General features: G+C 42.1%; 1 protein-coding gene across 1 annotated transcript in view; it reads left to right on the plus strand.

Moving 5' to 3' along the window:
- The window catches only part of UNC13B (unc-13 homolog B), a gene marked incomplete in the record, with an annotated part of 1,551,453 nt that overhangs the window by 342,507 nt on the left and 1,194,302 nt on the right, over positions 1-14,644 (plus strand). Inside the window, 1 exon segment of the mRNA XM_053701016.1 lies at positions 7,693-7,810. Coding sequence (XP_053556991.1) covers positions 7,693-7,810 — 118 coding nt within the window.

Consider the following 14,644-nt stretch of genomic DNA (forward strand, 5'->3'; position numbering starts at 1 on the left):
TGCCCGACAAGACTTAAAGGGACAGTAAAGTCATAATTAGACTTTCATGATTTAGTCAGAGCCTACTATTTTAAACCACTTTCCAATTTACTTCTATTGTTTCATTTGCTTCCTTCTCTTGTTATCCTTTGCTGAAATTTTTATCTAGGTAAGCTCAGGAGCAGGAAAGAATCTAGGTTCTAGCTGCTGATTGGTGGCTTAATATGTATACCTATTGCCATTGGCTCACCCATGTGTTCAGTTAGAAACCAGTAGCGCATTGTTACTCCTTTAACAAATGATACCAAGAGATTAGAATGAAACAATTTGATAATAGAAGTAAACTGGAAAGTTGTTTTAAATTGTATGATCTACAAAATGAAATTACATGTTGGGTTTCATGTCCCTTTAACCTTACAGTGTTTCAAGTGTTCTCCTAAACACTTCTGCTCAGGGGCACATGAAACTTACACCAGTGGTTTTCAACCCAGTGACCTCAAGGCCTGGTAAATTTTACCTGTCAGTCAGAAGGAGTGGGGGGGGGGGGGGGGGAGGTGAATGACAAATGGGCATGCGGCAACATTTCAGGATATTTTATTTGTTTGCAAAATGAACGCTGAATATGGATACAGGTAGCAGCATTTGTTTAGTTTCTTCACAGGATATATCATTGTGCAAATCCTAATCTTTGTGTTGTACATTCACACTGATATATATATATATATATATATATAGCCTGCAGCCATATTTAGCGCATTCGTTTAGCAAACAAATGCCAAATACTGAAACCTGGACCAGAAAAAAATAAAATATATATATTAAATTTATGTCATTGAGGAAATAAAATATATATCTATAAACTTTCATTAGTGTCAGTGGCAGGCTGGTAGCGATAAATTTACTTACCTGCGGTGTCCAGGCCGGTCCTGTCTGCTACTTGCCCCAGATTGTCCTGTCACCGAATGGCTGCTACGTGTACATTTATGTCCTTCAGCAAGTTCACAAGCCCACCTAGGTCACATTGCTTAGAGGCAGAGCCCTCTACCCCTTTATTTGTGTAACTGTTTTTTTGTGTGTGAATATTATTCTGTAATGATGCTGCTGTCATATGTCTTTAGGTGTTTTATTTACAAAGTGCGCAACATATTCCATAGTGATGGTACTAAATAATAAAAATAATAATTATTCTTGAAAGGAAAAAAAAATATATTAAACATTTGCCTGAGTGACCCTACAAAATATAGAAAAAGATGCTTTCAATTTTTTTTCCTCTAAGTTTGTTTGCAAACATTTTTGGGTAAGAAAATGAAAGGAAATCTACAGACTGTGAAATAATGTTTATTTTGCAACATCCACGGATCATGGAATTCATTGTATAACCAACACTCGTGGCTCTTAATATACATTTACAAGATTAATTGAATATATTAATTAAAAAGATGTGAAGGGCTAGGGCAGTGATTGGCTGGGGGCACAAAAAGCTTGAGAAAAAAAATTATTGGGAAAAATAGAAGCAGTATTTTTTTAAAAAACTGGTCTGATATCAAAGGCCTGAAAATGATGGATTACATTTGTAATAGGTTGTGTGTATTATATAAACCAGTAGGGGGCAAAAGTGGTCCATTTATATACTGCATAAAAGATTCACTCCAAGGTTGGGTTGTCTTAGTGCAAGATACGTAACTTATAATTACTAGGTGCTCGGTCATATCAGAATAATTATATTTTTATAATATGTAACTGTCTTTTTATACTTAGCACAGTGTATTTCTATTGTAATGAATTACTAAACGATTTGTTCTCCTCCCTCTGCTATTAATAAAGAGGCAACTAAATGAAAAGCAGTTTATATGTCTGTTGCATGTGAATTCCAGGCTTAGGTGTCGCATTGTGACCTAGAATTTATGCAGATAGATAAAAACGCAGAATGAAAATTGGGGAGAAAAAAAGAATCTATTTACCACAATTTTGCCTCTTTTTAGAAAATAACTAAAGGGACATTAAACTGTAGAAAGAAAATGCTGTGATATGGTGGAACAATTGCATATAACTATTAATCCCTCACTAAGGGGTTAAACACATAGTCAAAGTCAGCTCCAGAGCAGCAATGCACTAGGTTTAGATAGTAGAGCACATCTGGTGAGCCAATGACGAGCCATATGTGTATAGGCACCAATCAACTGCTAGCTCCCAGTAGTGCATTGCTGTTTAGCATATTTACATAGGCTTTTCAACAACAGATACCAAGAGAACACAGTACATTTGATAATAGAAGTGAATTTAAGTGTTTTAAAAATGAATGCTGTATCTGAATTATTACATTTCAGTTTTGCCCCCGTTATCACCTTATTTACAGTGTAATGTGACTCTATATATGATTTGTCTTCTTGCTGTTCCTATGGTGATCACATGACAGTCACATGAGAACCCTTTTTTTTTTAATTGGAGGTGCTGACTTCTGGTTACAATGTATAGAGTTCTATAGTCCCCCAGTTACCAAAAATGTTTCCTTCACTCACAGTAGAAACTCATTTTGTCTCCTATTTATAGGAACCAGTAGTGTTTGCAACTAATGTGTTATATTGCTATAAACAATATAGCTAACACTACTGCCATAGATTACTAAAGACGCATGCACCCTCCTAAACTAATCTCAGATTACTCTTTAACAAAGGATACCAAGTGCTCTAAAACTGATAATAGAAGTAAATTGGAAAGTTGTATTGCTCTGTGTGAATCATGAAAGTTTTTTTTTTTACTTTACTGTCTCTTTAACCATGCTTTTGGTCTGGGTACATATGTTGCAATTCATACGTGAATGTATAACTATATTTATTGGTTTCTCCAGAACAGATGTATTTGTTGCTGGTAATAAGTCCATTTACCTTTTCATGCATGTTTGATTAAACTGGAGAGCCTAGATACTCCCGCATACTACACAGTGATTAGTGGATATGTGCAGGAGCTCATATATAGATGAGTCCCTAATTGACCACAGTAATTGATAGGAGAATACAACACTAGGCTTTTAAAGGGGGGTGTCTATTGACTGCTTAAGTGGGCTACTTGAAATGCTAAGTATGTGTGCAGATCTTTTACAATATTCTGATGAATTTCTGATGTGTAATAAAAATTATTTCCATGTCTCTCTAAGGGACATAAAAGGGGTTTAATTAAACCATTTAATGTGTAATTGTATTGTTTGCATAGAGCTAAGGGTTAAACCCTGCTGACAGACCATGACAGCACTACTGGGGTGGAGCTTGGCTGCTGTGCCAATCAGGGCTGACATATGTGCGTATCTGGCATTCATTTGCCTTGTACAGCTAAGGATTGACAGCACATTGCTGATTCAGAAATGACTGTGTTTAGCCTCTTAGCAATATTGCAATAATAAGAGTCCACTGCTTCATTCATTACTTGTGGGAAATAAGAACCTGGCCACCAGGAAGAGGCAAAGACACCCCAGCCAAAGGCTCAAATACCTCCCCCACTTCCCTCATCCCCCAGTCATTCTTTGCCTTTCGTCACAGGAGGTTGGCAGAAAATGTCGAAGATTCAGAAAGTCTCTTATGGAGGGTAGTACTCTTCGCAATGGGACTGGAGTTTTAAGTAGTCCTATCAGAGAGCATGGGTGAAAGTTAGAGTCCGGAGATGCAGGGGGAGTTCTTCTGCGAAACCATCCTGAGTCATATTAACAGCTCCTTAAGCAATCGGCTGTCGTTATAGCTCTGTTCCACATGTTATGACAATATTACTACTTCTAAAAATAAAAATAAAGTATTTAGTGCGACTGAGCCGTCCACCTCTGAGACCAGCACTTTCAGTTTGTGGCCCTTCCATTTTGTCTGGCGACGGCCCCAATGTCTTTACAAAGGTTCTGGGAGCTCTTCTCACAGTAGCGAGAGCCAGAGGGATTGCAGTGGCTCAGTATCTGGACGATATCCTGGTCCAGACTCCATCCTACAGCGGAGGATCATACGAGAGCTCTCCTCCTTCTACTTCATTCCCACGGGTGGAAGATGAACAAAAGAGTTCTTTGGTCCCCAGCAACAGGGTGGAGTTCCTGGGTACTATACTAGATTCTTCTGCGATGAAGATATTTCTGACAGACCAGAGACATTGCAAGTTTGCGTCCAACTGTCTAGACCTGCAGACATCCTCCAGGACATCTGTGGCCAGGTGTATGGAGGTAATTGGGCTCATGGTATCCAGCATATTTGTCATTCCATTCGCCAGGTTCCATCTCAGACCTCTGCAGCTGTGCATGTTGAGACAATGGAACAGCGATCATTCAGATTTGTCCCAACAGATATCTCTAGACAGACCGGTGAGGGAGTTCCTGTCTTGGTGGAATCCACTGGGCCAGTTGTCCCAGGGGACTTCCTGAGACCATCCTGGGAGATTGTAACCACGGATGCGAGTCTATCAGGATGGGGAGCCGTTTGGGCTGCCAGAAAGGCGCAAGGCAGACGGACTTGAGAGGAATCGAGTCTACCTATAAATATTCTGGAACTTCGAGCGATATTCAACGCTCTAAAGGCTTGGTCCCCTCTGGGGTCGTCCCAATTAATCAAATTCCAATCAGACAACATCACCTCGGTGGCTTATATAAACCACCAGGGGGGGACAAGAAGCTCCCTAGCCATGAGGGAAGTATCTCGGATTCTGGAATGGGCAGAGACTCACAATTGTTCGCTCTCAGCGATCCACATTCCGGGTGTGGACAACTCGGAAGCTGATTTTCTGAGCAGACAGACGTTTTATCCAGTGGAATGGTCTCTCCACCCCGAGATGTTTGTGGAGATCTTTAGCAGATGGGGGACGCCGGAAATAGATCTCATGGCATCCAGACTCAATTGCAAGCTACCCAGATACGGGTCATGATCCAGGGATCCCCAGGCGGAACTGATAGACGCCTTGGCGGTACCCTGTGCTTTCAACCTAATCTACATATTTCCACCGTTACCTCTTCTATCTCGAGTAGTGGCCTGCATCAAGCAGGAGCAAGCTTCGGCTATTCTGATTGCTCCGTCGTGGCCGCGGAGGACGTGGTTTGCGGATCTAGTGGCAAAGTTGCCATATCCGCCGTGGAAGTTACCTTGTCGCAAGGATCTGCTAATTCAAGGTCCTTTTCTACATCAAAATCTCAATTCTCTGAGGCTGACTGCGTGGTGATTGAACGCCTAGTCTTGGCCAAGAGAGGTTTTTTGGAAAGAGTGATCGACACTCTCGTCCAGGCCAGGAAGCCGGTCACTATACGCATCTACCACAAGGTGTGGAGGACCTACTTGTCCTGGTGTGAGGAACGAGGATGCCCATGGCACAAGGTCAAGGTATCCAGGATTTTGGCTTTTCTCCAGGATAGTCTGGATAAGGGTCTTGCCGCCAGTTTCCTAAGGGGACAAATCTCTGCTTTATCGGTACTGTTGCATAAGAAGCTTGCAGAGCTTCCTGACATTCAGTCCTTTGTTCAGTCTCCAGTTAGGATTAGACCGGTCTTCAGGAATCCGGCTCCTCCCTGGAGCTTAACCTTGGTGCTTAAGGTTTTGCAGAGGGCTCCATTTGAGCCTATGAATGCCCTGGACATTAAGATTCGCTCATGGAAGGTCCTGTTGTTATTGGCTATTGCATCGGTACACCGAGTCTCTGAGTTGGCGGCCTTACAATTTGAGCCTCATTATTTGGTTTTTCATGCTGACAAAGCTGTTCTGCAAACTGGTTTGGGATTTCTTCCCAAGGTAGTGTTGATTTGTAACATTAACCAGGAAATCGTGGTTCCTTCCTTGTGTCCTAACCCTTCCTCTTTGAAGGAGAGGTTACTTCATAATCTGGATGTGGTTCGGGCCTTGAAGTTTTATCTTCAAGCCACAAAGGAGTTCAGACAGACGTTTTTTTTATTCATTTTGTATTCTGGAAGGCGCAGGGGGGCAAAGGGCCTCTGCAACTTTTCTGTCTTTTTGGTTGAGGAGTATGATCCGTCTGGCTTCTGAGACAGCGGACACAAGCCTCTAGAGGATTATGGCTTACTCGACTAGAGCTGTGGCCTCTTCTTGGGCCTTTAAGAATGAGGCTTCTATGGAGCAGATTTGTAAGGCGGCAACCTGGTCATCCTTACATACTTTTGCAAAGTTTTACAAATTGGACATTTTTGCTTCAGCGGAAGCAGCTTTTGGGAGACAGGTTCTACAGGCTTTGGTACCCTCAGTATAGGGTTCACCTCCTTTACCCTCCCATTTTCTTCATTCAGTGTCCTCTAGAGCTTGGGTATTTGTTCCCACAAGTGATGAATGAAGCAGTGGACTCTACTCCCCTTTAGATGGAAAACATAAATTATGCTTACCTGATAATTTCATTTCCATCGTGGGGAGGAGAGTCCACTGCACCCGCCCATTCTCCGGTGGGCGGACCTAAATTTACTTCTGGCACCATTTATACCGATATTTCTCCTACTGTTCCTTGTTCCCTTGGCAGAATGAATGGGGGATAAGGGAAGTGGGGGAGTTATTTGGCTGGGGTGTCTTTGCCTCCTCATGGTGGCCAGGTTCTTATTTCCCACAAGTGATGAATAAAGCCGTGGACTCTCCTCCCCACTATGGAAATGAAATTTTCAGGTAAGCATAATTTATGTTTTCTTTATATCACCCCTAGTAATATAAATTGTATGATGTTCGATGGCAGCTATGGGAAATAGTATAATATTGCTGATAATATATAAATTGTGTTAGTCTGATGTATTTGTTACAGAATAGCTAATTCCATGTTTGAAGCCATATTTAAAGGGATACTAAACCCCAATATTTCTTTCATGATTCAGGTAGAGCAGCAATTTTAAGCAACTTTCCAATTTTCTCCTATTATCAATTTTTCTTTGTTCTCTTGGTATCTTTATTTGAAAAAGCAGGAATGAAAGCTTAGGAGCTGGCCCATTTTTGGTTCAGAACCTTGGATAGCACTTGCTGATTGGTGGCTACATTTAGCTACCAATCAGCAAGCACTACCCAGGTGCTAAAATAAAAATGGGACAACTCTTAGGCTTAGATTTCTGCTTTCTTAAATAAAGATACCAAGAGTACGAAGAAAAATTGATAATATCAATAAATTAGAAAGTTGCTTAAAATTGCTGCTCTAACTGAATCATGAAAGAAAAAAATTGGGTTTAATGTCCCTTCAACTGTAAAGACACAATACCATTGTTGCAAAAAAATGGTTGCTGAAATGCCACTTTGAAATAAAAAAAAGGGTCACAATTTGTGAGTGAGATTTCCTTCTTTCTTATCCCTAACAAATCCTATTTTCTATACAATTTATTGAATTATATCTGGACTTTTTTTTTTTTTGGTTTACCAATTTATGCTAGTTGTTTCTACACAAATGCGCTTACTGTTTTGTGTTGTAGATCAGTGCTTCTCAACCGCGGTCCTCAAGTACCTCCAACATGATAGGTTTTCATTATAGCTGAACCAGTGCACAGGTGAAGTAATCAGCTGATCAGTAACCATGGTTACTAACCTGCTCTCACCCACCAGCTGATTATTTCACCTGTGCACTGGTTCAGCTATAATTAAAACCTGGCCTGTTGGGGGTACTTGAGGACCGCAGTTGAGAAACAATGTTGTAGATGATCCAACTGAATTCTATTTAATAGTTAACTTTTGTGATCATATATTAAATTAATAAATGAATCCAACTGATATTTTCTCTTTATTTCAGTGAAATCAGTCGTCTTGACCTCGGTCTTATAGTGGAAATGTGGAACAAAGGGCTTATCTGGGATACTATGGTTGGAACAGTCTGGATACCCTTAGAAAGCATAAGACAGTCTGATGAGGTGAGTTTGTTTAAGGAGCACTGTCCGTTTGCAATAACATGGTATTGTCTTGTCCTTTTATATTAACTAGTTTTCTTTTGCATGATGTACCAAGTCCACGGATTCATCCTTACTTGTGGGATATTATCCTTCAAAACAGGAAGTAGCAAAGAGAGCACCACAGCAGAGCTGTCTATATAGCTCCCCCTTAACTCCACCCCCCAGTCATTCTCTTTGCTGGCTCTAAGCAGGAAGGGTAAAGAGAAGAGGTGTTAAACTGTTAGTTTTATTTCTCCTGTTAAGTGTAGTCAGTCCACGGGTCATCCATTACTTATGGGATTATATCTCCTCCCTAACAGGAAGTGCAAGAGGATCACCCAAGCAGAGCTGCTATATAGCTCCTCCCCTCTACGTCATACCCAGTCATTCTCTTGCACCTAACTAATAGATAGGACGTGTGAGAGGACTGTGGTTGTTAAACTTAGTTTTTATTTCTTCAATCAAAAGTTTGTTATTTTAAACAGCGCCGGAGTGTGTTGTTTTTTCTCAGGCAGCATTAGAAGAAGAATCTACCTGAGTTTGTGTATGATCTTAGCGGTCGTAACTAAGATCCGTTTGCTGTTCTCGGCCATTCTGAGGAGTGAGGTAACTTCAGAACAGGGGACAGCGGGCAGGGTTCACCTGCAAGGAGGTATGTTGCAGTATATTATTTTCTAAGGAATGGAATTGACTGAGAAAATACTGCTAATACCGATGTAATGTAAGTGCAGCCTTAAATGCAGTAGTAGCGACTGGTATCAGGCTGATATGTATGTATATTTACACTGAGGTATTTCTGGGGAATGGAACTTCACTAAGAAAATACTGTATACATTTAACTTATATTTGAGCCTCCACTGCAGTGAAAGCGACTAGCAGCAGGCTTATTAATAACATTTCATAATTTTATTTTTAAACGTTTACTGGCATGTTAATCGTTTTTCTCTGAGGTACTTGGTGATAAAACTTTATGGGCATGATTTTTACCACATGGCTGTCGTTTGTTTATGAATAAAATCAGTTTACTGAGCTTCCCCACTGTTATATTATGAGTGGGAGGGACCTATTTTAGCGCTTTATTGCGCAGTAAAAATTCAGTCATAGTCTTCCTATTTCTTCCTCCATGATCCAGGACGTCTCTACAGAGCCCAGGGGTCTCCAAAACTAGTTTTGAGGGAGGTAATCACTCACAGCAGACCTGTGAGACTGTGTTTTGACTGTGATAAAAACGTTTATATTAAATTGTTAGTAGTTTTTGGGTACTAAGGGGTTAATCATCCATTTGCTGGTGGGTGCAATCCTTTGCTAACTTAATGCATTTACTGTGAAAATTTGGTTGCTATAACTAATTTGGTTCATTGTTATTTCAACTGTGACCGTTTTTTGTGCTTCTTAAAGGCACAGTAACGTTTTTTATATTGCTTGTAAATTTATTTGAAAAGTATTTTCCAAGCTTGCTAGTCTCATTGCTAGTTTGTTTAAACATGTCTGACACAGAGGAATCTCTTTGTGCAATATGTTTAAAGGCCAATGTGGAGCCCAATAGAAATTTGTGTACTAATTGCATTGATGCTACTTTAAATAAAAGCCAATCTGTACATGTAAAGAAAATTTCACCAGACAACGAGGGGGAAGTTATGCCGACTAACTCTCCTCACGTGTCAGTACCTTCGTCTTCCGCTCAGGAGGTGCGTGATATTGTGGCGCCAAGTACATCAGGGCGGCCCTTACAAATCACTTTGCAAGACATGGCTAACGTTATGACTGAAGTATTATCTAAATTGCCAGAATTTAGGGGTAAACGCGACCACTCTGGGGTGAGAACAGAGTGCGCTGATAATAATAGAGCCATGTCTGATACTGCGTCACAATTTGCAGAACATGAGGACGGAGAGCTTCATTCTGTGGGTGACGGATCTGATCCAAGTAAACTGGACTCAGACATTTCAAATTTTAAATTTAAGCTTGAGAACCTCCGTGTATTACTAGGGGAGGTATTAGCGGCTCTGAATGATTGTAACACGGTTGCAATTCCAGAGAAAATATGTAGGCTGGATAAATATTTTGCGGTACCGACGTGTACTGACGTTTTTCCTATACCTAAAAGGCTTACAGAAATTGTTAACAAGGAGTGGGATAGACCCGGTGTGCCTTTTTCACCCCCTCCTATATTTAGAAAAATGTTTCCAATAGACGCCACCACACGGGACTTATGGCAGACGGTCCCTAAGGTGGAGGGAGCAGTTTCTACTCTGGCTAAGCGCACCACTATCCCGGTGGAGGATAGCTGTGCTTTTTCAGATCCAATGGATAAAAAGTTAGAGGGTTACCTTAAGAAAATGTTTGTTCAACAAGGTTTTATATTACAACCCCTTTCATGCATTGCGCCTGTCACGGCTGCGGCGGCATTCTGGTTTGAGTCTCTGGAAGAGACCATTAGCTCAGCTCCATTGGATGAGATTATAGACAAGCTTAGAATCCTTAAGCTAGCTAATTCATTTATTTCTGATGCCGTAGTACACTTAACTAAACTTACGGCTAAGAACTCCGGATTCGCCATTCAAGCGCGCAGAGCGCTGTGGCTTAAATCCTGGTCAGCCGATGTGACTTCTAAATCTAAATTGCTTAACATACCTTTCAAAGGGCAGACATTATTCGGGCCCGGTTTGAAAGAAATTATCGCTGACATTACTGGAGGTAAGGGCCATGCCCTGCCTCAAGACAGAGCCAAACCAAGGGCTAGACAGTCTAATTTTCGTGCCTTTCGTAACTTCAAGGCAGGAGCAGCATCAACTTCCTCCGCTCCAAAACAGGAAGGAACTGGTGCTCGCTACAGACAGGGCTGGAAACCTAACCAGTCCTGGAACAAGGGCAAGCAGGCCAGAAAGCCTGCTGCTGCCCCTAAGACAGCATGAAGTGAGGGCCCCCGATCCGGAAACGGATCTAGTGGGGGGCAGACTTTCTCTCTTCGCCCAGGCTTGGGCAAGAGATGTCCAGGATCCCTGGGCGTTAGAGATCATATCTCAGGGATATCTTCTGGACTTCAAAGCTTCTCCTCCAAAAGGGAGATTTCATCTTTCAAGGTTGTCAGCAAACCAGATAAAGAAAGAGGCATTTCTACGCTGTGTACAAGACCTTTTACTAATGGGAGTTATCCACCCAGTTCCTCGGTCGGAACACGGACAAGGGTTTTACTCAAATCTGTTTGTGGTTCCCAAAAAAGAGGGAACCTTCAGACCAATCTTGGACTTAAAGATCCTAAACAAATTCCTAAGAGTTCCATCGTTCAAAATGGAAACTATTCGGACAATCTTACCTATGATCCAAAAGGGTCAGTACATGACCACAGTGGATTTAAAGGATGCCTACCTTCACATAACGATTCACAAGGATCATTATCGGTACCTAAGGTTTGCCTTCCTAAACAGGCATTACCAGTTTGTAGCTCTTCCCTTCGGGTTAGCTACGGCTCCAAGAATCTTTACAAAGGTTCTGGGCTCTCTTCTGGCGGTATTAAGACCGCAAGGAATTTCGGTAGCTCCGTACCTAGACGACATTCTGATACAAGCGTCAAGTTTCCAGACTGCCAAGTCTCATACAGAGTTAGTTCTGGCATTTCTAAGGTCGCATGGGTGGAAGGTGAACGTAGAAAAGAGTTCTCTATTGCCACTCACAAGAGTTCCCTTCTTGGGGACTCTTATAGATTCTGTAGAAATGAAAATTTACCTAACAGGGGACAGGTTAACAAAACCTCTAAATGCTTGCCGTGTCCTTCATTCCATTCAACACCCGTCAGTGGCTCAATGCATGGAGGTAATCGGCTTAATGGTAGCGGCAATGGACATAGTACCTTTTGCACGCCTGCATCTCAGACCACTACAATTGTGCATGCTAAGTCAGTGGAATGGGGATTACTCAGATTTGTCCCCTATGCTGAATCTGGATCAAGAGACCAGAGATTCTCTTCTATGGTGGCTTTCTCGGCCACATCTGTCCAGGGGGATGCCCTTCAGCAGGCTAGATTGGACGATTGTAACAACAGACGCCAGCCTGCTAGGTTGGGGCGCTGTCTGGAATTCCCTGAAGGCTCAGGGATCATGGACTCAGGAGGAGACTCCTTCCAATAAACATTCTGGAATTAAGAGCAGTTCTCAATGCCCTTCTGGCTTGGCCTCAGTTAGCAACTCTGAGGTTCATCAGGTTTCAGTCGAACAACATCACGACTGTGGCTTACATCAACCATCAGGGAGGGACAAGGAGTTCCCTAGCGATGATGGAAGTCTCAAAGATAATTCGCTGGGCAGAGTCTCACTCTTGCCACCTGTCAGCGATCCACATCCCAGGCGTGGAGAACTGGGAGGCGGATTTCCTAAGTCGCCAGACTTTTCATCCGGGGGAGTGGGAACTTCATCCGGAGGTATTTGCCCAACTGCTTCGGCGTTGGGGCAAACCAGATCTGGATCTCATGGCGTCTCGCCAGAACGCCAAGCTTCCTTGTTACGGATCCAGGTCCAGGGACCCGGGAGCGGTTCTGATAGATGCTCTGACAGCACCTTGGGTCTTCAACATGGCTTATGTGTTTCCACCCTTCCCGATGCTTCCTCGATTGATTGCCAGGATCAAACAGGAGAGAGCATCGGTGATTCTAATAGCGCCTGCGTGGCCATGCAGGACCTGGTATGCAGATCTAGTGGACATGTCGTCCTGTCCACCATGGTCTCTGCCTCTGAGACAGGACCTTCTGATTCAGGGTCCTTTCAAACATCCAAATCTAATTTCTCTGAGGCTGACTGCATGGAGATTGAACGCTTGATTCTATCAAAGCGTGGATTCTCGGAGTCAGTGATTGATACCTTAATACAGGCTAGGAAACCTGTTACCAGGAAAATTTAACATAAAATATGGCGTAAATACTTGCATTGGTAAGGTTAGGATTCCTAGGATATTGTCTTTTCTACAAGAAGGTTTAGAAAAGGGTTTATCTGCTAGTTCGTTAAAGGGACAGATCTCAGCTCTGTCCATCCTTTTACACAAACGTCTGTCAGAAGTTCCAGACGTTCAGGCTTTTTGTCAGGCTTTGGCCAGGATTAAGCCTGTGTTTAAAACTGTTGCTCCGCCGTGGAGCTTAAACTTAGTTCTTAACGTTTTACAGGGTGTTCCGTTTGAACCCCTTCATTCCATTGATATCAAGCTGTTATCTTGGAAAGTTCTGTTTTTAATGGCTATTTCTCCAACATAGGTGTGTCCGGTCCACGGCGTCATCCTTACTTGTGGGATATTCTCTTCCCCAACAGGAAATGGCAAAGAGCCCAGCAAAGCTGGTCACATGATCCCTCCTAGGCTCCGCCTACCCCAGTCATTCTCTTTGCCGTTGTACAGGCAACATCTCCACGGAGATGGCTTAGAGTTTTTTAGTGTTTAACTGTAGTTTTTATTATTCAATCAAGAGTTTGTTATTTTGAAATAGTGCTGGTATGTACTATTTACTCAGAAACAGAAAAGAGATGAAGATTTCTGTTTGTATGAGGAAAATGATTTTAGCAACCGTCACTAAAATCCATGGCTGTTCCACACAGGACTGTTGAGAGCAATTAACTTCAGTTGGGGGAACAGTGAGCAGTCTCTTGCTGCTTGAGGTATGACACATTCTAACAAGACGATGTAATGCTGGAAGCTGTCATTTTCCCTATGGGATCCGGTAAGCCATGTTTATTACGATCGTAAATAAGGGCTTCACAAGGGCTTATTAAGACTGTAGACTTTTTTTGGGCTAAATCGATTCATTATTAACACATATTTAGCCTTGAGGAATCATTTCATTTGGGTATTTTGCTATAATAATATCGGCAGGCACTGTTTTAGACACCTTATTCTTTAGGGACTTTCCCAAAGCATAGGCAGAGCCTCATTTTCGCGCCGGTGTTGCGCACTTGTTTTTGAGAGGCATGGCATGCAGTCGCATGTGAGAGGAGCTCTGATACTTAGAAAGACTTTCTGAAGGCGTCATTTGGTATCGTATTCCCCTTTGGGCTTGGTTGGGTCTCAGCAAAGCAGATACCAGGGACTGTAAAGGGGTTAAAGTTCAAAACGGCTCCGGTTCCGTTATTTTAAGGGTTAAAGCTTCCAAATTTGGTGTGCAATACTTTTAAGGCTTTAAGACACTGTGGTGAAAATTTGGTGAATTTTGAACAATTCCTTCATGTTTTTTCGCAATTGCAGTAATAAAGTGTGTTCAGTTTAAAATTTAAAGTGACAGTAACGGTTTTATTTTAAAACGTTTTTTGTACTTTGTTATCAAGTTTATGCCTGTTTAACATGTCTGAACTACCAGATAGACTGTGTTCTGAATGTGGGGAAGCCAGAATTCCTATTCATTTAAATAAATGTGATTTATGTGACAATGATGCCCAAGATGATTCCTCAAGTGAGGGGAGTAAGCATGGTACTGCATCATTCCCTCCTTCGTCTACACGAGTCTTGCCCACTCAGGAGGCCCCTAGTACATCTAGCGCGCCAATACTCCTTACTATGCAACAATTAACGGCTGTAATGGATAATTCTGTCAAAAACATTTTAGCCAAAATGAACACTTATCAGCGTAAGCGCGACTGCTCTGTTTTAGATACTGAAGAGCATGACGACGCTGATAATAATGTTTCTGAAGGGCCCCTAACCCAGTCTGATGGGGCCAGGGAGGTTTTGTCTGAGGGAGAAATTACTGATTCAGGGAACATTTCTCAACAAGCTGAACCTGATGTGATTACATTTAAATTTAAGTTGGAACATCTCCGCATTCTGCTTAAGGAGGTATTATCC

Source organism: Bombina bombina, chromosome 2 (assembly GCF_027579735.1).
Source record: "Bombina bombina isolate aBomBom1 chromosome 2, aBomBom1.pri, whole genome shotgun sequence".
Lineage (NCBI taxonomy): Eukaryota > Metazoa > Chordata > Amphibia > Anura > Bombinatoridae > Bombina > Bombina bombina.